Here is a 26,436-nt window from a genome sequence, read left to right on the forward strand (position 1 = left end):
GCACAGAGCCCGACGCGGGGCTCGAACTCACAGACCATGAGACATGACCTGAGACAAAGTCGGATGCTCAACCGACTGAGCCACCCAGATGTCCCAAGAAATTATATATTTTAAACAAAGTCATAGCATAACCAAATTTACATTTTAAAAAATGACTCTAGAGGGTGATAGAAAAAAATACTGAAAGGGAATAATACCAAATGAGAAAAAAAATTGAGAGGTCTGTCTGTTGAGCAGCCAACTCTCGGTTTCAGCTCAGGTCATGATCTCACAATTGTGAGATCGAGCCCCATGTTGGGCTCTGCGCTGAGCATGGAGCTTGCTTAAGATTCTCTCTCCCTTTGCCACCTCACCCCTAAAAAACAAAAATAAAATAAAAAATAAATTGGAAGGCTGCTGATGTTCTCTAAGACAGATAGGACAACGACTTAAACCAAGATAGCGTCAATAGAATGGGGAAAATGAATCAGATATGTTGGAGAGATTTGATGGAAGTACAATCAATAAGATTTTTGGATCTTTTCCAGCCACATTTACCCAAATAGAAACACAGAGAGCAATTCTTAGAATAACAATTGTAGCTAACATTTATTGATTACTTACCATGTGTTAGACGATATGCTAAATGTTTTACAAGCACCATCTCATTTTTATGCATATTATCCACTCCATGTGCAAGTGCTTTCTGTATATTAGATCATTTGGTCCGTACACAACCTCTGGAATTAGATACTGTTAATATCTCCCACTTTGAATGTAAGAGACCACGGCCTAGAAAGATTAAGTAGCTTGTCTGTGCACACAGCTAATTGATGGTATGTATATCTCGTCAGAAGAGATATTTTTAATCATTATTTAATTGCTTTAACATGGTGATGCTTCCAATCTGAAATATGTCTCAAAAAGTCTCCTGAAAATAAAATACTTATTCACTCATTACAAAGGATACATAACAACTAAGATGTGTTAAACTTCTCTTCACAGATTTTTAAAAAAGCAAAAAATAGTAAAACAAAGGCTAGAAGATGTGGGCTAGAATCTCATTCCTAAAAATTATAACCTGACATCAAAGTAAATATAATTAATATTCAATTTCATCCTTTTTTAAGCTGAAATTACTCTTTAAGTAAAAACTCAGTAGATATGAGGTTGTTTTTTTTTTTTTTTTAAATACTGTTTTATTAGAATCTTAGTTTATAGCACTATTCAAAAAACTTGGGACTAGTGAAAGAAAACTCTTTCTTACAGAATAAAACTAATAAATGTAGGAGTAAGAAATTTAAAAATCAACACTTTGCAACTACCAAAGGTGATAAATGATTCCACTTGACATCATCAATGGATGATAAAACACTGGGGAAAGACTGTCAGGGAATTGGAAAATTACAGTGTCTCCAAGTATCATGACAAATATACTAATTAATCACTAAGATTTACAATATTGTAAATTTACAATAGAAGAATCTGGTATATGTAACCTTAACCAAGTCATCAAACCTGGCATCACAAATAAGGGGACAGGGGCGCCTGGGTGGCGCAGTCGGTTAAGCGTCCGACTTCAGCCAGGTCACGATCTCGCGGTCCGTGAGTTCGAGCCCCGCGTCGGGCTCTGGGCTGATGGCTCAGAGCCTGGAGCCTGTTTCCGATTCTGTGTCTCCCTCTCTCTGCCCCTCCCCCGTTCATGCTCTGTCTCTCTCTGTCCCAAAAATAAATAAACGTTGAAAAAAAAAAAAAAAAAAAAAACAAATAAGGGGACAAAGTGACATGATAGGATGCAATAGAAAGTAAATCACATTAACTATGTTGTATCACTGCCAAAAATTTAACTTGAATCCAATAATAAGGTAATAGCCAGGCAAATACAAAATGTGGCATTATTCTAAGAGGTCTGGTCTAGATTCCTTAAAAAAAAAAATCAGTAAAACAAAACTAATACTTAAAAGGAAGTTCTAGATTAAAAAAGAAGAAATATGACAACCAAACAAATATATGATCCTAATTGGATCATGAATTTAAAAATATCAACGATAAGGGAGCCTGGATGGATCAGTCGGTTAAGCATCTGACTTTGGCTCAGGTCATGATCTCGCAGTTTGTGAGTTCGAGTCCCGCGTCGGGCTCTGTGCTGACAGCTCAGAGCCTGGAGCCTGTTTCGGATTCTGTGTCTCCCTTTCGCTCTGACCCTCCCCCATTCATGCTCTTTCTCTCTCTGTCTTAAAAATAAATTAACATTAAAAAATGTTTAAAAAATATCAACCATAAAGAACAGTTAGAGGCAACTGAAAAATTGACATATGTATTACTTATTAGATAAGCTTATTAATGAATATTAAATTTCTTGGGTATTATGTGCATGTAGCAAAATGTCTTTGTTTGGGGGAAATATTCTAGAGTAATTTAGTAGAAGTTAAATGTAATGATGTCAGCAATTTATTTCCAAATGGCTCAGCCAGGAAAAAAAAAAATTATACAAACACACACATACACACACACACACACACACACACACACACACAAAGGTAAAAGGGTGGGGACAGGTAAACAAACACAAATGTGGCAATATTTAAAAAATCAGAGAGTCTGAAGACCACTAAGGTGTTTATCGTGCTATTTTTTTTTGTACTTTTCTGTTGGTTAAACATTTTAAAAGGAAAAAAAATACTAGGTAAAAATTTCTCAAATGGATTTAAAAACTCATCACTGGATTGGATTGTTAACGTTATCAATTTAAGTGTTTTTGGCAATCTACAAACTCATATAATTTTATCTCTCCCTGACAAATTTATCATAGTTATCTATAAACAAAAAGCACTCAAGAAATGTTTGTTGAACTAAATTGGTTTTATATCCCAAACATCTTTTTCCGTAAGTCTTTTTAGTACTGAATTCTTGTTAACTCCAATATTTTTGTCTTGTTTGATCTTTTGCTCTCCACGCAGCACTGAAGAATCCTTAATCCCCCTGTATATTATATTCCTGTCAGTTTCATAATTTTCTCTCAGTAAAATGCATTAAATTTTGGCAATAATTAAAATTGTCAACAAATATTTAAATCTAGCTTAATATGTAGCCTTGCTATAAGCATACTCTAATGAGAGAAATCCCTCCAGAATTTTATACCAGATACGAACCCTCCAGAGGTTCATACAGATTCCAAAACACACATCTCTGCCTTGAGGGCAAAAAGGGTCATTACCGGTCTAAAAGTGTAAATGGAAACTTTAGTGTCACGTTCACTGGTAAAACTACTGATATCACTATTCAAGAAAAACAAAAACAGACAACTGGCAATAGAGGAAAAGAAAACTAGAAAACACTTCATAGTATACAAATGATGAAGCATAATTATATGGTTTTACCAAGAACAAAATAGAGTGTCTTGACTTCTTAAGGTCGATGTGTATGCCCTGGTGAAACAGGACACAGAAGGGCCTAAGGGAAGTTACATGAATAGGGCAAAACTCAAGGAACGATTTCCTCATCACAAAGGAAAAGATGCAGACAAGAAAGGATATTGCTGCAAAAGCCTGTAGACCTCAGAAAACTTATAAGTTTTCTATCTATACATTATTCTGAACTATCTATATTATATTTATAAATATAAATAATAACAGAAGGAAAGGAGGACGGATGGGAGGCTAAAATGGAGGAAGGGGATGCTGGCTATTCAGTTAACCAGCTAACAGATAAAGGGAACAGAACAAATAATTCACTTTATAACCTATTACTTCTGCATTTAACTTCTAGCTATTTAAAATTAGAATAAAAGTTAACGTTTTCACTGTGTAGGAGAAAGAAAATCTAAAACTGAAAATTTAATACCTGAATTATAGTTGGATGTCATCTCATAATGTGTATCCTTTGGAGTAGTCTATCAGTCAGCACTAGGCATGATTTCCTTAAATATGAAATGGCATAACCAACAATTTAAAAATATATGGTAAAATCTAAAATTTGAAAATGTATATATATAGTAGTTTCCTGCTTTACAGAAGAAAGTAAATTTTATGTTCGATTCCTTCCATCTTCAAATTCTTTTACAACTGTCAAAAAAAAAAAAAAAAGCCACAGCTATGCTGACAAAGCAATGTGGAGTAAACTCCAATCTGCACATAACTTCAGAGACCTGCAGGTGTAGAAAGTGAAAATCACCCACTTTTCCTGACAGCAAACATAGGTCAGGTTTCTCTAGAAATCCTTGACCCCTATAGCACAGTAAGAATCAGAAGTGAAATCCACCATGCCCTCAGAGGGATGGTTACCTTTTCAGCGGCGGTGTGTACCTTTGCCTGGCTGCCTCAATAGGAAAAGATGGCAAATGTCAGACCAGGTATTAGAATGGCCAGTTTATTTTTCCTTCCAGACTGACACAGAGGAATAAACAACTTTCATGGCTCTCAGAGATGTCACTATTCACCTGATGATTCTCCTCGACTGATTAGATTGCAAATAACCTGTCCTGTTTTTTTCTTTACACTTTCAAACAGGAAAAGCAAAAAAAAAAAAAAAGAGCATTTAAAACTAAATACGATTCTCCATTTACCTGATTCTTCCATAAATTGCTCCTTGAAGATATAAAAGTAACATTTAGTGTATTTTAACTCAGTATGTAAAGTTACTACCAAGGAAAAGGCTGACTTTTAAGGGAGGGGCGTAGATGCATAATAATTTCCTTCATATTTAAAAATGTAAGCACAAGGGGCACATGGGTGGCTCAAAGTGTTCGGCTATTGATTTCGACTCAGGTCATGATCCCACAGTTTTGTGAGTTCAAGTCCCACTGTCAGTGCGGAGCCTGCTTAGGATTCTCCCTTTTTCTCTACCCCTCTCCCGCTCGTACTGTCTCTCTCAAAATAAATAAATAAGCTTTAAAATAATATATATATATACATATATACATATATATATGTATATATATATATATATATATATATATATATATATATAAGCATGTGAACCTATCCTATACACAATAAAATACCATTTATTATCTTAAAAGCAGTAAGCATAATGCTTATTTTGATATCATTTATTTCCCAGGCAAGATCTTAAAAATGAAGCATAAAATACAAAATTAGGAATTTGACTTCAGGTGCATCTGGGTGGCTCAGTTGGTTGAGTGTTCAATTTCGGCTCAAGTCATGATCTCGGGGTTCTGTTCATGGGTTCCAGCCCCACTTTGGGATCGCTGCTGTCAGTGCAGAGCCTGCTTCGGATCCTATGCCCCCCTCTCTCTCTGCCCTTCCCCTGCTCTCGCGCACATGCTCTCTCTCTCTCAAAAGTAAATAAACATTAAAAAAAGAAAGAATTTTACTTGAAATGTTTTGATTGTTTTAAATAAATAGAAACAAATTTTTGTTGGGAATAAGTGTTTAACATTTATGTGAACTTATTAAATAAATTGTAGCAATTTCTTACTTTAGAGAATATCACTAGTTAGGACAAAACATCTCACTTCATTTAATAATAATATATAGCAATAATTACAATAAACTCTGAAAAAGGATGCTTTGATCCTACAGACTGATTGAATGTAAACATCTCAGAAACTCACTTTATGACCTGTTATAGCAAATCGCAATTCATTCGGAAGTGCCACGATTTGTTTAGGCATCGCTAATAGCCATCTACTGGTATCTTTTCTCAAACCATAGCCCTCAGCTATTATGTCTTTCTGACCAAAATCTAGGAACCCCAATTATTTCGGGCATTGTTTGGCACCTAAAAATCTGAAACATAAATCAATCTTGTATGTGAATATAGTACCTGGTAAAATGTTGAGTGAGGTAGTAGCTTAATGAGTGATTGTTAAATTAACCCATGAAAAATGTTCAGTACCTTCCTAGTCTCAAAATTTCTAATCCAAACAATGCCTCTAAGAAAAAGCCAAGAAGTCCTGTGACATGACACCCCTGGTTCAAATCATTTAAAAAGGAATGATTTTGGAGAGTTACCAGAAACCTTTATGACATCCTAATACACAGATTCGCATATAAAACACTCTCTGCTGAGCTAGCAGACCTGAACCGGGCTGCACTCTGTAAGCTCTCAGGGCAAAGGGGCTGATACTTAACAGCAGCAGAAAATGACACTGGTTTCCAAACTTCAGTGTTACTAATCTAAACTGACTTCTGCAGATCATAAAGTACAATTGGCCTTTTCAATTTAGATTCAAACACCTGGCTAAATCCATTAGGCAGGGATTCCATGAAGCAAAATCTACTGCCTTTTTACCAGTTCTTCCTTATTTGTGTCTATTTTGGAAACTCATTGAATGACATATCTGAAGAAATCAAGAAAATATACAACAAACATAAAAAATTAATCACAATTATATCGGTACTTCAGAGAGCTTTTCACAAATTTTTATGGAAGAGTTGAGAACAGATTACATAGGTCATTAGGAACAAACTTATATCCAGAATAAGAGGCTCCTGTCATTTCTGGAGTGTGTTTGTATGTACTCGTGTCACTGGGTTTATCTCAAAGACCATTCATACAAACTCATGTAATTCAAAATATGTGAAAATCAGCTCAGCTTAGCCCACCACCCTCACCACCACCAACAACCACAATTACATAACTTAGGAAGTTACTCTTTGTCAGAGTACTGCTTGGGAAATAATTGGGTCACTGAATTTAACATCTATGTGTGCAGATATAGCATATAATTCATAAACAAAGCTACAAACTTAATGCTTGCATTTTATATGTAGTTCATTATTACATCTTGCAAAAGATAACTAAGGAGAGAGAGCTGTCAGAACTCAGTGAAGACACTATCAACACAATAACTTCTCTTTGGTCTTTGAGCTTCACTTTACTTAGAAGGGTGCTTAGCTTCAGACAAATGTGAGGCCAAATAAGAATTGACAAAACACATGTTTAGTGTCTTTGTATGATTAGGTTCAGGAACACTGCCAGGAGAAAACTTTGTGTATGATCTCATCTGATCTTAGTTTCTTGTCAAAAAAAAAAAAAAAAAAAAGAAGAAGAAAATATCTTACTCATCAGACGCTGTCTTTCTAAGTTTGGTGGAACAAAAAACACGCTCATTCCTTTAATAAGTACAAATAAACAAGACTGATGAGGTGAACAAAAATCAATACACAGATTCCAAAAATTTTACAACTGTTTATTTTCAGTTCAAACATGATTGATGTCAATTAGATGCAGATCTGTCCTGGTGATTCTCATGAACCCACCATGTCAGACAATCACCTTCAATGGAACTCTTTGAAAATTCAGTGCTGTGCTTTAACTTATCTTTCCCTAAATCTTTAAATTCCACACATTCTTTAAAATTATTTTTTTTGTATTTTTAGCAAGCTGCTTTTCCAATTTTTAGCCAGTGGTAATGTTTTACTTACACATTACACAGTACAGAGGCTACTTACTATTGTTGATGTCATGGCCATTTATGATCACATGTACATGTTAACCCTCAGTTTTGCGAGAATTTTAAGTAGTATGAAAAATCCTTTAGAGTGAAAAATGCACACTGTAATACAATTTAAAATGTAATCCTCAGTAAGAAAAATATATGAAAATCTTGATTTACAGATGAGGAAAGATTATCAAGTTGTAACATACATTACTAACTGGAAAGAAAAGGTGCTTTTTAGGCAATGCTGTAAAAATGATAAGTAAAATGTAGCCTTTCTAACTTTGTGTTTAATGAGACATTCCACTTTTTATAATCATAAAGAAATATATTGTTTCATTATGTTTTGAATGTAAACTAGTAACTCAGAATTTTCTTGAAATTTACATCTTTTATTAGTGAAAATTTAATCTCCCCTTCCTGTGACGAGGCACTGTTATAAAGATTAACAGAAGCCAAATAAGAGCTTGTTTCACAGCGCAGTCAGGTTCTGCATGTAAAATGCCATGCCATGTAAATGAAAATAATATGAAGTTAAATTGGTGTCTAAATGGTAGGTCCGTGGCTATTGTGAAAATCAACCAAAAATATGGAGTGGCTAAAGGATGTATATTTGCTTACTTCACACACACACACACACACACACACACACACACACACACACATTCTGTCCATCATTCACTTTTTGAAGTGTCAGAAAACATTATTTCTCAAATGACACACAGGGCTTCATTTGCTATGCATAAGGTCAGTGAATATTAGCTTCATTTACACTTGGCTGAGAATCAGTTGGTGTCAACAGTAGAGGCTTAGTTCCTCGACTGAGCAGGGTTAGAATCTGACAGAAAGCTGCCACTGAAGAAGACAGATGATCTTCTTTGCTGACCCTGCTCCCCTAAAGTGTCATAGTTTGGGTCTCTTTCTATCTCCACAACAAAAGACCCTCTCTGAGCCTCCCAGTGGCCTTCAGCTTTATTGGTGCTAACAGGTCCAGACATTTTCATCGATTGGATTCTCTACCTTTTAAACACAAGAGCTTGCCCTTTTTGGCTAGCTAAACCTTGGCACAGATGTCTTTTTTTGTAATTGCATCTCTGCTGTCTATTGGAAAGGATGCAGTCAGACAGGCAAACATCATGTGAGTACAGAAAATGTTGAACTATTTATCTCAGTTTCCCAATGTCATTTCATTGAAAGTGATATGTCATTTGTCTGTAAAAATTAACCCTTAGATAATCTCAAAGTATTCTTCTAAACGGAAAATCAAAACCTCCTATCTATTTGATGGCTAACATACATAAAATATGTCATGCAGAAGAAAGAACTTCTCAGTCATTTTATATAAGCAGTTACCAATAATCATGTTTTAAATGTACATGAAAATATTCTATATAATTTTCAGAACTCCATTTTGCTTTCTACTAGTGGCTGGCACTGAAATATGGTGCTTTCTATGTAAAAAAAAAACATATAAAAATATTTAATAATAACAAAGATGCTGTAACAATGTAATAAATTACATGTTGCTTTACGATCCTGGCTGCGAGCTATTTTAATATGTTGGAGATTTGTTATTGATATTTGAAAAATCCGAAAGAAATTACCTAACCTCAAATTCAAATGTTCAAAAACGCATACACTAAAATGATGAAAAGTTCTTACAGATTTACATGTAACACATTTTATGAAAAATTACTATTTTGAGTATGTATGGATTCTAACTCAGAAGCTCTAAAATATTATAATATGTAACTGTCAACATTATTCCATGCAAAATATAATTTAACATACTGGCATATCTGGAATGGCAGAGTTAGCTAATAAATATATATGTATGTAAAATATAGTTATCTCAGCACTAAAAGAACTAAAAATAAAAATAAATTTCATAAAACTGAAGATATAAGAATATGCCATTTCTAACTCAGGTTAACCCTTTTGTTAAATTGCAGACAAAATATAATGTGATAATTTTCCTGTACTCTGAAATAAAACCATTAAGCCTATATTAAAAGGTTCTGAAATTCTGTATATTACTTTTTAGTGTTAATGTTTTCATCCATGTTGAGAAAACTAGCAAATTATAGTTGAAAATAACTATTAATTAAAATCTCTGTAGCCATTTTGTTCTAGATACAGTAGTAACAACTCTCATTAAAATATGTACAATTATTAGGGTTAAGGAATCCATTTAAAAATACAGTGAGGCAATTCAAGGAAAAAATTCAAGAACAAGTTCACTTTTCTTTTAATATCATATAGACTGTATATCAATGCCTTTAACTTTTAGGCTCTAAATTAAATAGTATTTCCTTCAATACAATGCCAATAATTTCAGGTATGTGTATACAAAGCAACTCTCAACCTTTACTTTTTTATTTATTTCTCTTTCTAGAAGACAGAGTGAACAAAATCAAAATTGTCTCTAGGAAGTGAGCCAGAAACATCAGGAACCTAATTTTTTGTTTTAAATCAAGTCAGTTACTACTTTTATTTAATAATTATGGCACTAAAGATCTAAAATTAATCTTAAGATTAAATGAGTTCTTACATCTATGCAATTTTTTTTATTTAAATAAAAATACCAATAAGATTCCTCATGCGCAATCTGGGTCTGGGATGGTTTTATGTGTTCAACTGACCTAAGCAGTCCGCATATGCAGATTCTCAGGAGCATGTCCGTCAATCAATGTCAGCATTCTGTAGATTCCACTCTGACTGCAAGTGACAGTCAGTTATCCATTGACATTAATGAATAATAAATAAGCATGCCCTTTAGGTTTATAATACTACAACATATATTATTGTCAGTATAGATTAGCCTATATGCAAAAGCAGATTTGTTTCAGGGAGGTTTTGTTTGTTTGTTTTTCATCTCATACGTTAGGAAATGGTTAAAAAAAAATACAAAAGCAAAAACAAAACCAAGTGGCTGCAATGAAAGATGTGCTTAATGCAAACTCTGGTATACATTAGTGTTCTGCTTTTCAACAAGTCAACCTTGTCTCAGCTTGTATCATATAAGCTTAAATGAGCTGTATTCACAGGCCCCTGAATATTTATGCTGTCTTTTACAGACCTAACACGTAGTTTGTTGTCTCCTCAATAGAGTACATAATGACAGAAAATCCTTAAAAAACTAAAGATCAGAAGAAGTTGTGGCAGTTTCCTAACCTTGTTCCTTTTTGTATTTTCCCTAAGTCTTCCTTCCTGGTGGAAAAAAAAAGACCCAAACCTATTTAAATTATTACCATACTCCCTTTTGTTGTTAAGTCCCATCTCTCTTTCTCAGATTTAAACATACCAAACAAAACTATTACAGCTTTTTCAAAAAACAAGCATTAAGAACTTTAACTAATTAGGTATTCATATATGCATCCTGACTAAGTTCCTTTATGATACTGACTGACAGTGGTAATTCTAGAATTGTATAGTCACAGTCCAGACGTTACAATTGGAACTGTAACTGTCAGCATGGATCCAAGTATGGCTTATTTTCTTAGCTCAATAAAAACAAGTTAGAATTCAAATTATGCAAGTCTTGCTACATATTATGAGTTGTGATTTTTATTTATAAATTTACCTTCCCATTATGACACTTTCTTCTAAATTTAATATTAAAAGCTTAGTTTTATAAATGTTTGTAAGTAATGAACATGATCAACGATCTGAAGAGGTAAAAATTGTTTTGTTGTTATACCTAATTAAAACTTCTGCTAAGGATGGAGAGTAGTTCAAAACAGAAAGATACGCCATCATTAGATCAAAATTTTGCAATAATAATGAGCAATAGCTATTAATAAGGTTTAATCTTTTTTAATTGATATGCACAGCACTGAATTATAATACATAAAATTACTGTCAGGTAAGGAAGGCGAAAGACAAAATGTTGCCAACTATCTGCCTAGATTTCAATAAATAAAAACCCAGAGTGGGTAAGGAAGATGTACTTTCAATATTTGAACCCAGTTAGTGGATGGGAAGGTATGTTCTGATAAGTTTCAAACCAGGGAATAGCATGAAATTTTCTGAAAAGCAAATGAAAACCTATTGCCAAAGTCTATGACACTATAGAAAAAGATGCAGGAGAATAAAGGAGAAATCAGAGGGAGCAGGGATGGAAAGAACATCCACTTTCCCACATTGAAGGATAAAGGATGTTAGAAAGAAGGGTGATTACGCATAGAGTGATGGGCTGGAAAATAATCCTGAAAATCAGCGAGAGAGCCATTTGAAATTTGAAGTGAGAAGAAATGTTGTTATATTGGAAAAAGTTAAAAAGTGGTAAAATGATCAAACCATTAGGTTCAACTTTGAAAAACAGTACTCTCGTACATCATGTTTGTGCAGAATAAACATCAGAAACAGCAAGAAGCATGGCTGAAATAGCAAACTTTTAAAAGTTCCTATCAGGTTTCCTTTGCAAACTAAAATACTGTCTCAACGTATTAAACTTGGAACCACATGTTTTCCCAGCTCCAGCTCACAACCCGAATGTCTAAGCTTAGCATGTGTTTAAAGGTCAGTCTGAGAAATAGACTTTGCAGAAGCCTGACTGTCCCTCTGCCCTTGCAAAGACCGAGGGGCTAAGGTCTGAAGGTTTCTCAGAGGAGATCCAGTTAGAAACCACAAGGTTATATGTCAGAGTTTCTGCCCTCTCCCAAATTCTAGATTTCAGATAATGTAGGAGGTGTTCACTATTCTCATTTTAAAGCACATTTAGATACAATTGTCAACGATACTCATAACATGCAATTGCTAAAATTCACCATCCTACGATCTGCTAAAATACTACAAGAATTGAAATTCTACTTAAAAAAAGAAAAAAAGTTTTGACTTTGTCATATGGCATAGGAAAACTAAACAATCTACTTGAAAATAAAGGAGTAAAAGTTAGTTTATAATGTTTTTCTTTGTGAAGGAAAATTTAATGACATTACTAAGGTAGCTTTATTTGTTTTTTTTTTCCTTTTTAAATATGCAATCATCCAAGAATATCCTGTAAGAGTTTTCCACCTCCTTGTAAAAGTCAATTGAGATTTCCACAGAGAGAGAAATCTTAATTATTCAGCACTTACAAATTAAAATATTAGTGCAGAGCAATTTAGAAATCTAAAAATGGGTCAAGGAAAAAATAAACTTAATTTTTTGTTCCATTATGTTGACTATGTTTTTTTACCCCTGGGGCAGGTAGGAGTGGGCAGTGACTGTATGTATGGGGGTCAGGTAATTGTGCATGCATGCATGCATATATATGCATGTGGATATATATGTATAGACACATATATGCGTATGTATGTATTGTGTGTGTGTAATGTCAAAATGGAAAAAAAATGGAAAGAGTAAGTTCTGATTTAACTTTGGGATATGTCATGAATGAACTGTTACAACTATAAATTGGGTCTTTAGTTGTCCCATTTTTTTAAAAAAAGAGAGCAAGCCAAAAAAAAAAAAAAACCTCTCATTTATTTTTTATAATCTTTAAGGTACACTCAAACTCCAAGAATTTATGATTCTAATTGTCTTGGAAGGGATTATACCCTCAAGGAGTTTAAGAATGTCAATAGAACAATTGTGTTATAAGAAATGTATATATTTGACTCAGTAAGGTACCTGTCCTATCTCACACCTCTTTTCAAGTATAAAACTACTTCACAGGAAAAGGTCAACTGAAATAGAAACACTACGTAGTATAAGCTATTTTGTCTGTTAAAAGTTCTATATATGAATAAATTCTTTTAAAATCAATCAAGTTTATTTATTTAAGCCATCCACTCATTTAAATTAATGTCATTAATTAATGTCATTAGGTAAGTTAATGCCATTAGATGTCATTGTCTACATGGGAACTAGTTTAGCTAATAAAAACAAACTACTAAATAAACATAGAACATATAAATCCACTGGAAAATACAGAGTAGTATAGTAAAGTCACTAATATTCAGTTTATTTTTCTCAGAATAAACTTTTATTATATCTGGTGATTTAGATATATCCTACCCCTCCACACACACCTAAGCCATCCCCACCCTTAATCCCTCTTTTGCAGAAATAATATTCTTAAAAAGTAGAGTAGGTAACACTAACAACAGATTGTTAAACAATTTTGATAAATGATAAATGCAAGATATGTAGGTAATTATTATATCTGATTGATATTCTATTTTATTAATAAAAGTATCATGGAGCTCCCTTCTCCAAATCTTGGTTTTCTATAAAAGGCTGTAATTTAGTGTTAATGGCCTCAGTGAAGGTCAGAGGCTAATATCACCACAGGTGAGAAGCTAAACTAGGTATTAGTTGGGTAAAACATGAAACAAAATATAAAACACAGTATGTGTCCTTTCAAAGCCTCCTGATTTTCTATTAGAAGCAGGAGATAATATCATCATCAAAAGTAATTTTTTCATTTGAAATGTAAATGCTCAAAATCCACAGCACAAAAAAAAAATGTAACCATGAAAAAAAATTCTAACCTCCTATATTCCAGAATGCATTTTCTCTGGTTTTCTATGTTATTCATTGACCCCAGACTAAACAAAGTAAACTAAATAATAAACCTTCTATAAGACCACAGAATTTGAGAGAAATAATACCCATTTATTTCAACTGAGGTATGCATTATTCTGTGTTCTCATGAAATGCTGTTATATGGAAAAAATACCATGACGTATATATTCTATAGCACAGATTCTATAGCTTTTAACAAAGTTGACATCACAGATAGAAAGCAAAAAGTAATGTACATAATTAATTAACTTGACCTAAACTAAAAGCTTTGCTTTTGCTACCAAATTTTTTAAAACCTCAAATTATATATGCATGTAACCTTCTATTTTCACATAACATTGCATGAATACCCTAATAAAGACATGCTTCCATAAACTAAATTTGTAGCATGTTTTGCAGAGGATGGGATAGCTTAAATTCTCTTCAATATGAGGAAAATTAGAATAAAGAGGCTTTCTAAGATTTTCCTCTCTGATCCATGCATCAGATTTTTATACACATAGAGGAAAACATCAAATATACAGCTAGGTCAAATTTCTCCCATGAGAATAATATTGTTAGTTGCACAAAATAATATTGTGAATATGCACAATATCATCATAAATAAGACAGCTTGTAGATTATAATTATAGTGACAATAATCTTAGAGGAAATGGCTAGAAATTGGATACATAAATAAAATCAAATTCAAAATTTTCAGGTACCATTGATTTGTATTATGATACTGCCTGCCAGAAATTAATGCCAATTATTTAAGCTTCCACTGGAAATATAAAAGATTAACCACATACTTGCCAAAGTTAGGACAATTAGAAATGTTCTGAAGTCATATCAATCATAACAAGATAAATCCTGTACATTAATTTCAGATTTCCTTCCTTCCTTATTTTTTCCTCACTTCACATCTTCCTTCTGCCTGTCCTTTATTTATTGAATACTTACCATGTTCAATGCACAGTGGGCACATACAAAGATGACTGAAGACGAGCAAAAAGCGGTATAATTTTAAGTGAAGTCTACAAAGTCCTAGTAAGAAATTGCAATATGACTCTAATTTAACTACGATAATGATATTTTTCCATATCTTTAAAGAATTATGAGCAAATATCTCTGTAAAGGACGGGAGAAACTAGTAACAGTAGCTACTCTATAAAAAGACCCTGTGGGAGAGGAGCAAAGAGATGGCATTCATTCCAGATCTATGCACGTTAACCTATTCAAAAAATGCCTTAAACAAGCAGTACAAGCTTCTGACAGTGAATAATAGAAGAGTATAAAAAAATTGTAATGTAGTTATAACTCAAATAGAAATATATTTGGATATGACACTGAATTTATGTAATTTCTGATTTATAGAACACAGTACAATACTAGCTTAAGGATGGATGTCTCAGGTTTCTATTATTTGGTTTGGTTTTGTAATGTAAGATAATATTTAAATATATAATTTGGAAGAAAAATAATCTTATAACAAAAGTCACTTTCCCATATAAGATAAACATAAATATACTTCAAGACCTTCTTATTTTAGGGGCACCTGGTGGCTCAGTCAGTTGAGCATCCGACTTCGGCTCAGGTCATGATCTCACAGTCCATGGGTTCGTGCCCCGCGTCCGGCTCTGTGCTGACAGCTCAGAGCCCGGAGCCTGCTTCCCATTCTGTGTCTCCCTCTCCCTCTGCCCCTCCCCCACTCATACTCTGTCTCTCTCTCCTTCAAAAATAAGTAAAAACATTTAAAAAAAAAAAAAGACCTTATTTTATTTTTTTAAAGACTTTATTTTTTTTAGTAATCTCTACAGCAAATGTGGGGCTTGAACTCACAACTCCAAGATCATGAGTTGCACACTCTTCCACTGAGCCAGCCAGGCACCCCAAGACCTTCTTACTTTAGAAAATGTTACCAGGCTCATAAAATCCTCTCTTTCTCAAGACATAGATATTAGTAACAAGGGTGAAATGGCTTTCATTTCATTAGAGGAGGGAAACAGAGAAACTGAAAGACACACAAAGTGACAAAGAGAGAATGGGAATATGACAATGAATAAATGTAAATAGTTATATATTATTTTCAGAGAAATAAATTCCATATCTGGAGCAGTCTTCTGTTCAGGTTTTCTAATTATTAGCATATTATCTTGCTATATGCTATGAGAACAAAATATAACAAAGAGTCCTCCATACTCATATGATTTAAGGCTAAGAAAGGTGACAGACATTTATTGGAAGACTAAGGTGATACAAGAACTGAGCTAGTTGGGTACTATGGTCAGTAGTAGAAAACGCTAAGTAAGTTTTGGTTGTTAAGAAGCTCAGAAGCTGTAAAAGGAATTTCAAATAAGGATTAAAATCAGATTGCGTATGATGATTCCCATAGGGAAAGGGCAAAGTACTTATAAGTATCCACAAGAAGAGATGATCAAACAGGGAATAAGTCATTTAATTTGCAATTGTAAGGAAAGGCAAAATTTCAAGGAGCTGAGACAGGGAGGTGGCACTGCAGGTAGAAGAAGGAAGTCAAGGTAAGTCCCAGGAGAGTGTCACTACCAGTAACTTTATCAGAATTTGGGAGACAGAGGCCATTGAAGAAGTCGGGAATGTGCAGGATTGAGATACAATAGGTAATTGTGAGAGGCCATGATAGTTTACTTTTTTTCCTGTTTATTTGGGGCCAAATGTTAAAATAATAGGGCATCATAAAAATATCTGTAGAATGACAGACCAGTTCCAGGCAGGGGAACAGGGGCTTTAAGTACAATAAATATGAGAGCAAATGTTAAAAAAGAAGATTAGGGTCAAGTTGGAGGACTTAAATGCCAGGATAGGAAACAGGGAATTTTTTATTGGTAATAAGAAGCCTGAAATTTTCTGATTAATAAAGTAATACTATCTATGTTGTGCTTGACAAATGTGCATCCTGTCTGCCACATAAAAAAAAAAAAAAGAACCGGGATACAAAAGATATTGGCAAAGCAGATGATATATTTAGTGTACTGGGAAAGACAGAGATATTAAATATTTTGATATTATAAACAAAAGAAAATGTTCAGATTTGTAGCACCTTTCAATATCCTGGAAGAATGTTTATTTTTATAAAAAGACTTTGTGATAGATTAACTGCCCATCTGTAAAGAGGTAGGGACTATATTGGTGAGGGGCAAGGATTCCAGAACCAGACCACCTTGGTCAACAGCAGGCTACAACTCTGAGGTTATGGATACTTAAACCACTTCTCCCTGTGCTTTGGTTTCCTTACATAAAAGTGTGTGTGTGTGTGTGTGTGTGTGTGTGTGTGTGTGCATGTATATATCATATGTATATGTAACCGTACATATATGTATCTTGTATATATATATGCATCTTATAGATATAATTTAGCGTAGGTATATAATGTAATACTTCAGTAGGAGTATTTTTTGTCCTTTAAACAGGGTGATAACAGTGCCTACCTACTGGATTAAATAAGTTAGTAAATCTTTCTCTGAAACTAAATGGATTAATACATGTAAAACACTTGAAACAAGCTCTTGCCATCTATTAACTAGAAAGCAAACAAAATCTATTACCTGTTTTTGTTGAATGCCTTGAATATACCCTTTAAATTATTTAAACTATGTCTTCTATTTACTACTGCTCTATCACCTGAGCCCTGTATTTTACACAGATGCTAATTTAATTTAAAAACCCATATATTCGGGGCGCCTGGGTGGCTCAGTCGGTTAAGCGTCCGACTTCAGCTCAGGTCACAATCTCACGGTCCGTGAGTTCGAGCCCTGCGTCGGGCTCTGGGCTGATGGCTCAGAGCCTGGAGCCTGCTTCCGATTCTGTGTCTCCCTCTCTCTCTGTCCCTCCCCCGTTCATGCTCTGTCTCTGTCTCAAAAATAAATAAACGTTAAAAAAAAACCCATATATTCAAGACACAATTCAAGGTATTGTTGTATGAAATACCAGGTTACACATAACTTAAAACTGTTAAAAAAAAAAAAAAGTTAATGTGCCAAATAATTTAAAAATGCAGAAAACAAAAGATCACCCAGGAGCCCACCAATCTGACACATTGATTATGCTATTTATGCTTGTATCTATTTTTTACCCTATGCATATCTTGCATATTCTAAATGTCAGTGTCTACAAAATTTTACTCTTTATTTTTCATTCAAAATTATTAATAGAGAGTAATTTAAAATTCCTACATCACATTGCTGATATTTTAAGAACTAAGTTCAATCAAGGTGATGCACTTAACTTTGGACATTTAGGTTATTTCTAATTTCAAATCATATACATGGCTGGAGGAAGAAGAGGTTATGTAAAAGATTCTTTTCTTTCACTGAAATATCTCCTTCAGTAAATTACCAGGCATGAGATTACTGGCTTAAAGGATATTTAACTACTTGTGGCCTGTGAGATCTATTCTCATTCACTCATTGCCATGAGATTTCTTTACTTAGCAAACACCTTGTTGCATTATTAATAACAAGATAATAGCAAGCATTCATTGATTATTTGCTGTGTCCCAGATACTATTCTTAGGGTTTTTACGTGCATTATTTCATTCAATTCTAACAAGAACTCTATGCAGGAGGAACTATTTTTATTAGCCCCATTTTATACTTAAGGAAATTAAGGCTTACAGAGGTTGTCCTAGTTTACACACCTGGTATGTTGTAGAGCCAGAATTTGAAAACTCTGTGACTCTACATCTGAGCTATTAACCCTGTAGTGTATCTCACTTTTCTGTATATATTTGATGATAAACACGATATATTACAAAGCCTCATTTGTTATCATGAAAAGGGATGGCACAAATTACATGCTACTTTTCTGTGGAAAAAACACATGGATTTCAAAAATATAATCAACACACACAGATTTTAATATTACCAATGCTTTCAAATTGAATAAATGTTTTAATTTATTCAGTGATATATGTTATATGCCCATAAATTATACATTCATAAAATAATGACACACCTGTCAACATATTAATATAAAATACCAAGAAGTAACTATGAGGGAAATTCCTTATAATAAAAATTAGAAATCTACAATTATTTGAATTCCCCTTTCCATTAGAATCATTAAAGGCAGTGCTTAAATTTTTGGGTTAATTTAGAAAATCAAAATTAAGCAATATAAAAATAATGCAAGTAGATTACATCTCTATGATCTGATATAGGTGCCTGTAAACTGCATTACATCCAATGATTTTTTACAATTAGGGTGACCGTGTAGTTTATCATAGTTTATCATTTCATCACACTTTTGAAAGCAAAAGAGAAGCGGTGTTAATAGAACAATCATCCCGGGCAAACTAGACATATGGTCACCTTACTTAGAATAGTTCTACCATTTCTTTAGTAACTAAAATCCACTGGCTGAATCCCAGGACAAATTTTTAGTATGCAGCATGGTATAGCGGGAAAAAAAAGCCTTGAACTGATAAACAGGATACTGGATTGTTACCCAATTTTCTCACATAGTAAAAGCCCTGAATTTCAGTTCCTTCATATGTTAAAAGAGAGAAAAAATAATACTTTCCACCACTCAGTAATGTGATAAGAGCTAAACAGTAAAATGAACATGATTGTTCATTGTAAACTGCCCATCGCCCATACAAATCCAAGTTATAATACTACACTCCACACTTTGACAAATACTGTTCTACTTTTTAAATGAAATCAAATTATACAAAAGTTCCAAAAATTTCAAAATATGTTTCAGAATATAATTTATTAGTCTTCTGAATATATTTATATATGTAAAATATAATATAATCTTCTAGTTTGCATAGAGGTTGTGACAAGTCATGGTAAATTTCTTTTAAATGATTTTTTGACAATAAAAGCTTGCTGACCAACTGAAGAGATGTCTTCATAATAACATTATCACGAAGAATTAGAAGTTTTCCATATATTAGTATGGTTGAGAAACAAGTGGTTCCCAAAATAGAGTTCTTTTTTTCAAAATCATGAAGAAAAAAAAGCTCTACATCAACAGATCCAAACTGTGATCAGTTTTCACAGTTGTTCGTACTGCAAATTATACTCTAACAAATATCACCATGGACTTCCACTCTACCAAGTGCCTTGATAAACTTGCCTTTAAGTGGCTAACTACCCTCATTTGGCTAGGGACCCACTAGCATCCTCTCCCAAACACTTCAGTTTTTCTCAATATGGAACTGGAATTTGTTTCCAAACTCTTAACAGGATCACTGAAAGGAAACAGGAGAAATACTATAAAGGCAGGCCTGGATTGAGTCCAGCGGCAAGTACTCTCACAGCAATGCACTGGAATTATGCCAAGAAGGGAAGTGTTTTTGCAAATGAACATAGTGGCATAGTTAAGTATAAGGTCTTTAATTCCTTTGTCAACATCACCAAGGTTAAAAATTAAGAAAGCTATGTGATAAACAATTTACTTGACTCACAACGGTGCGCACATGCACTTTCAACTGAACCATAAGGAGGCATCTTAACTAATCACATTTTTTTTTTAATGAACTCTTCATTTTAATACCTAATTCCACCTAATACCTAATGCACGATTAATGTAGATGACAGTGAGGTAATTTTACTTTATTTCAATTACCTTAGTGTGGTTTGCAGGTGACAATGATTTTGGTACTCAAATGTGGCTCCAATTCTTGAAACCAAAATAAATAAATATGAATAATTTTAATAGTACCACATTTAATGATATTATTTTGCCAGTTTGGAAGAAATTGGAAGTGTTTTCGTCATGGTAAATGTCTTTATTGGAGTTAAAGACTCCTTTTCTTACTAAATCCTATATTCTTAAGTATAGAAATCAAACAGTTCCTGTTTGTTTTTCACAAATAAATGCATGCAGAAATCATTTGAGTTAAATTACACAAAATGATTCAAAAAATACAATAATTTTCTCTAAAAATCTTTAAGCCTTAAAACAGCAGAATTATAATGTTGTTTCCTAGATTTTTCCTAGACAAATTTAATTGGGCATTTTTTTATATATTCCTGTTCTATTATGTTTCCCATTTTTAATTGCGCAAAAGTTTATATTCCACTTTCACATCCATCATAATCTGTATAACTACTCAAAGTGGCTGCTTTTACAGCTAAACTACAATAATCTTAAATTTTCTTATTAAAGTTATTTTTAAGTAATTGTTGTTAACTTCCAGTCGATAAGAACAGTGCCTTTCACTGAATTGATTAGTTTACTAGGAATATTCTATAATTTCCCGGTGGTTAGCATTCCACCTACTAGTACTGACGAGTCCTCATCAGTTTTTGATTTCCACATGTATGGAACCTGTAGAATGATCTCCTCAATAAGAAATTCTACCAGTGTAAGGGATAGGGAAAGAGGACAGATCATAAGACACTTTTGACTCCTTCAGGAGGGTATCAAAGGAAGTTGCTAAACTGGTCTATAGGACCTGAACCTATAGCATCTGTTTGTTTTGCCTTGAGTTCACCTCACAATATCAGCTAGATCATGGATGAAAATTGAGTGCTGGGGACCTTGGTGTTTTACATGCTGGCGATTAAGTATTTAACTCTTCAATCAGGATAGAAAAATATATTTGCTCAGTTACTCCATCTAAATATTGTGTCCAAAGGAAATATAATGCGAACTACGTATGAAAGTTTTTAATTTCTAGTAGTCACATTAAAAAAAGTAAAAAAGAAACAATTAAAATTAATTTTAATATTGCACTTTATTTAACCCAGTATATCTAAAGTATGATTCTTTCAACATGTAAGCAACATAAAAAATTACTAATGATATGTTACATTCTTTTTATTTTTTTATACTAAGCCTGTGAAAGCCAGGGTGCACTTTATACTTATAGCACATTTCAATTTAGAATAGCCATTTTTTAGACCCTGAAAGTCATGTGTGGCTGTACTGGACAACACAGATCTAAATATTTTTTAAACTATATTTCTTTAATTTTTCTATTAGCATGAGAATTTTATGGTATATATAATTTATATACCAAATTATTAAGAGCAAGACATCTGAGTTCAGCAATGAAACAGAATATTTGAGAGGATTCTCCTTGGTTTGTGTTAGAAGCCAGGTCAATATTGTTGCTAAAAGCTTAGGCTCTGGAATCAGAATGCCTTGAATTTGATTCTAAGCTAAGACAGATACTACCTCCTAAAGTATCTAACAAACAAGCAATTTACCCTTGATAGTGCCATTTTGTTTTTCTGTAAAACAGACATGATAATGAAATCTACCTCATTAAATGAACTAGTGTATACAAAGCACATGGAAGAGTGCCTGCACATAGCAAGTTACTACTGTTAGATCCAGTCCCCTCTAAATTAACTAGGATTTTCAATTATTAAAATTATGTTGTTGGCTTTGAAGTACAAAGAATATATAGAAAGTTATTTCTGGGTATGCACTATGTTTTTCTAATTTATAAATTAAAAGATACATAAATAATATGACATTACTGGGGCGCCTGGGTGGCGCAGTCGGTTAAGCGTCCGACTTCAGCCAGGTCACGATCTCGCGGTCCGTGAGTTCGAGCCCCGCGTCGGGCTCTGGGCTGATGGCTCAGAGCCTGGAGCCTGTTTCCAATTCTGTGTCTCCCTCTCTCTCTGCCCCTCCCCCGTTCATGCTCTGTCTCTCTCTGTCCCGAAAATAAATAAACGTTGAAAAAAAAATTAAAAAAAAATAATATAACATTACTATAGAATATATTTAGGATATCCACAAACGGAAAAGTATCTGTCAATTTTGAAGGTCCATGTGACATAGTTTTAAGTAGAAAAATACTGGCCAATTATGATGACTACAAAATACTAAAGAAGAGAAAATCCAGTTTTACAAAACAAAGGAAAAGGTTCACTAATTTGTATGCTGTTTTTGTTTCAAAACATAGAAAACGTCCAACTGAGGTATTACAATAACTACAGCTTTACTTTGGCCGACTTCCACAAAAATGTGGTCCACTATAACATGACTTATCAGGAAAGTACTCGCTTTATTATTTAGTCCAAAAAAGAGAAACGGCTTTGGCAGAAGTAACCTCGGAGATTTATCAAGTGAAATTTGATGATTTTTGTATCAAAATTTTAGTATTTATTAAAAAAATATTCTGAAAGTTTAGAAATGTATTTGTAGGTGCCCTGCCAGTAGAGGTCTTGTTAGCAGCCCCCTTAACGTCCTTTCTTCTGCTACTCACAAGTTCGGACAATACAGATTTCAAAATAGGAGCAATACCCTATCACTGAATCCTGATTAATATCACACCTCATTCTGCTCAGTCTCCTCTCTTAAATCTCATAGACCAATGTGCAACTGTTGACTTCTAGGTCAAGCATAGGGCAAATTAAATCTTAGCAACAAATGCTATTATTGCCAATATTTATTGCATACCATTAGTGCAACTATCACTGTGGGGAATCACTGATAGTTCAGTAGTGACTTTGCTTAAGATCTGCTGAATCGGAAGGCTGGTGTGGCGCAAACTCACTTGTTTAAATAACTATTATCACTCACAAGCTCTGATATTGAAATAGAACAAAAGGCAAAGTGGAATTTTAATAACACATATTACTTACGTTCACAAGTGTCCCCTTTCTGCTGGTAGCCTGCTTTGCAGATACACTTTCCAATGGGCACTAACCATTCTCCTTCTGCACTGCAGTGCATCCTGGGGGAGTTTTCCGCCTCTTCCTCTGCACTGCTGACACATGTCCCTCGAACCTCGACTAAAGAGGAAAATTCTGAACCAGTCACTGTATCTGGAAAGATAGCTAAATTCTCAATAATGGACCAGCACTTCTTGTAGTATACTTTGACAGAAACCAAAGCTATGCAAGCCCCTACATCCTGAAAGGCAAGATAGAATCCCTTTTTGGACAAAGGTCCAATCTCTCTCACCTCAGTGTTAAGCTTCATCTTTCTTTCACCAAGGTCACCCTGGGTAAAACTTTCATCTGCAGCAATGGTGTCTATTTTTACATAGAGGTTTTCTCTTATATTCCTGCCAGTGTCGTAGTCTGTTTCATAATAGTACAAATTAAAGGTTTCCTTGCAAGTTCCCAGTACTCCAGGAAGACTGTTACAATCCCTCAGGGTAAATTTCAATTCTACAAAAATCCTTTGTGCATTGCCTTTCGAAATCCAGTTAGTCCGCAGCCAGTTGTTTTGGTTGGGCTCCATGACCTGGCACACCTGGTACGTTCGGATCGGGGTATAGTTCTCGTCCAAACCGCTGATTTCCTCCCACTGTAAAATGCATTTAAAAGGTTATCAGTCATTCAGCAAATAATAATAATAATAATAATAATAATAATAATAATAATAATAGCATGTTTATTTTGACAGTAAACCAGGAACCTTTAGCACAGCACAAATGGTGGTCTTTGAAAGAGTTAGGTAGATTCTTGCCCTGGCAAACACTGTAACCTGAGAATACAGGACTCTCCGCTCAGCTTCATCCGGTGGCTGAACATCGTTCAGGGTGCTTGCGTTGTTTGCACATACAATAAATATTTCATTTTGTTTAATATCTGCTTGCTGGTGCATTAGTGTTTCTTTTTCACGTGTTTGCTTATGTCTATAGTCTCCATTGAGATTATAATTTTTATAGACTAAGCGCACAACACAATTACTTAAATTTCCATTTAATGCATATGTATATGGATACATGGCAGAATTTTTGAGAACTCAGTTGACATTTTAAGTGTTGATGTTAAACTTAGAGTACCTAAAAACACAGGGAAGAAAATGCCAAGAGTGCTCTGAAATGTAAAAGCATTCCACAACATGTTGATATTCATAATGTGAAATCTTCTACAATCTTTTCAAAATGAGATATAAGGCAGTAACATTTACATAGCTATTTATTTATTGCAGCGTTATATATAATATTGTACATATGCCACCCAACTATAAATAAGTAGTTAAAAAAGCATGATTCATCTTTATAAATAAATTGCTTTCAATAGACAATCAAATGTACATGGCAAATCAGCATGCTGGATCATACTTCAGTAATAGGCTTTATGACAGGAAAAATAGCACATTTAAAAATGTCCATTCATCTGCTGATGTAATATATACTACAGAAAATATATATTTTCATGAAAAGGGAAAATAATGAGTTTAGAAGAGTTTGCAACAATTTAAAGATTAGTAAGCCATGTATGATACTATCTATTTGCTCGTTAGCAAATAAATTCCTTGCACTTAAAACAGTCTTAATAGTCTAAAATGACCGTTTTATTATGTCCTTTCTTACCATTATTACAAAACTTACCACTTTATATTTAGGCTACCATAATAGTGAAATCACCATCTACCTGTTATCATTTCCCCACTATACAATGCTAAATATGAAAATATGTTAGTATTCGAATCCAAAGTCACACAGCAATACACTTTTTAACCCATCGTTTCAAGTAAAGCAGATAGGAAAACAAACCAATAAGCATGCGGCAATGAATTTTATTTGTAAAACTTGATCAGAGAATCAATTTATTAAAATACTCTAAAATATTAATATCTACTGTTAAAACTGTTTTTCAGAAAACTATGACTGACAACAAAATGCTGTAATTCAGAAATTTCTTACATGACATTATATATTTGCTACATTCTTATTATACGTATCAAAGCTCCTCAAATGCAGCAAAGAACCCACTATCACGTGCAGGTTTTACTCAACACAACTTGAGTTTCTGACTATTAATGATTGCATGTTTCCCTTTGTTTCAGTTAGCTGCTTATAATCTGTCTAAATGGCACTTAGCCAAATATACCTAAATTCATCCATTTGGATGGGTAGATTTTAGTCTCTTAGTTAGATCGAAATTATTAAAAGAAGTCACGCTAATAATGATATCTACCAAGAAATCAAAAGCTCCAAAGATAAATGTGCTCTTTTTAACAATTTCCCGGCTTGAAGAAACCAAGGCTAATTATTATAAAAGTATATATGTCTCAACGTTTCTTGTTTCTAACTTCAAGAACAATCATATTACTTTGTTGTATGTACGAAAAATCAATTTCACGACCTATGAAACCAAGTTAATTTTAATTTTTATTTAAAAATGTATTCCAGAGGGGAAAACTTCAGGACAACTATTGTATATATAGCAAATAGTGAGACTACACAAATGCATTTAACACAACTCCTGTTTTATTCTTTCACTTTTCTAAGAGACCACAATCATTTCTACAAATGACACCACTGGGAAAGAAGTCTTAGTTCAGATACTGTAATTTTATGGTATACTCATGAAAGTATTTTCTAGAAACATACTTTAATAACACTATGTCCTGTTAGATATTTAATCACATGCAAGCCAATCCATTTCATATATAAAACACATCGTCAATCATCATTCCCTAATATTATCTATTGATTCCTACAGATATGTAGGGTTAACTGTTAAGATACTTTGGACTGATAAAATGCCCATTTGAGTCAAAGAGAACACAGACAGTCATAATTTTTCATTTTGTATATTACATTGATGAAATACTATAATCACTACAATCCTACATCAGTTTACTTCTCCTTAGAG

At 33.6% G+C, this 26,436-nt stretch overlaps 1 protein-coding gene across 6 annotated transcripts in view; it reads right to left on the minus strand.

Moving 5' to 3' along the window:
- The window catches only part of EPHA7 (EPH receptor A7), a 173,173-nt gene that overhangs the window by 140,463 nt on the left and 6,274 nt on the right, over nucleotides 1-26,436 (minus strand). For all 6 annotated transcript variants that reach the window (XM_045499052.1, XM_045499051.1, XM_045499050.1 and 3 more), the window contains exon 3: nucleotides 23,464-24,133. In XM_045499052.1, coding sequence (XP_045355008.1) covers nucleotides 23,464-24,133 — 670 coding nt within the window. The remainder of the gene's footprint in view (nucleotides 1-23,463; nucleotides 24,134-26,436) is intronic.

Source organism: Leopardus geoffroyi, chromosome B2 (assembly GCF_018350155.1).
Source record: "Leopardus geoffroyi isolate Oge1 chromosome B2, O.geoffroyi_Oge1_pat1.0, whole genome shotgun sequence".
Taxonomy (NCBI): Eukaryota; Metazoa; Chordata; class Mammalia; order Carnivora; family Felidae; genus Leopardus; species Leopardus geoffroyi.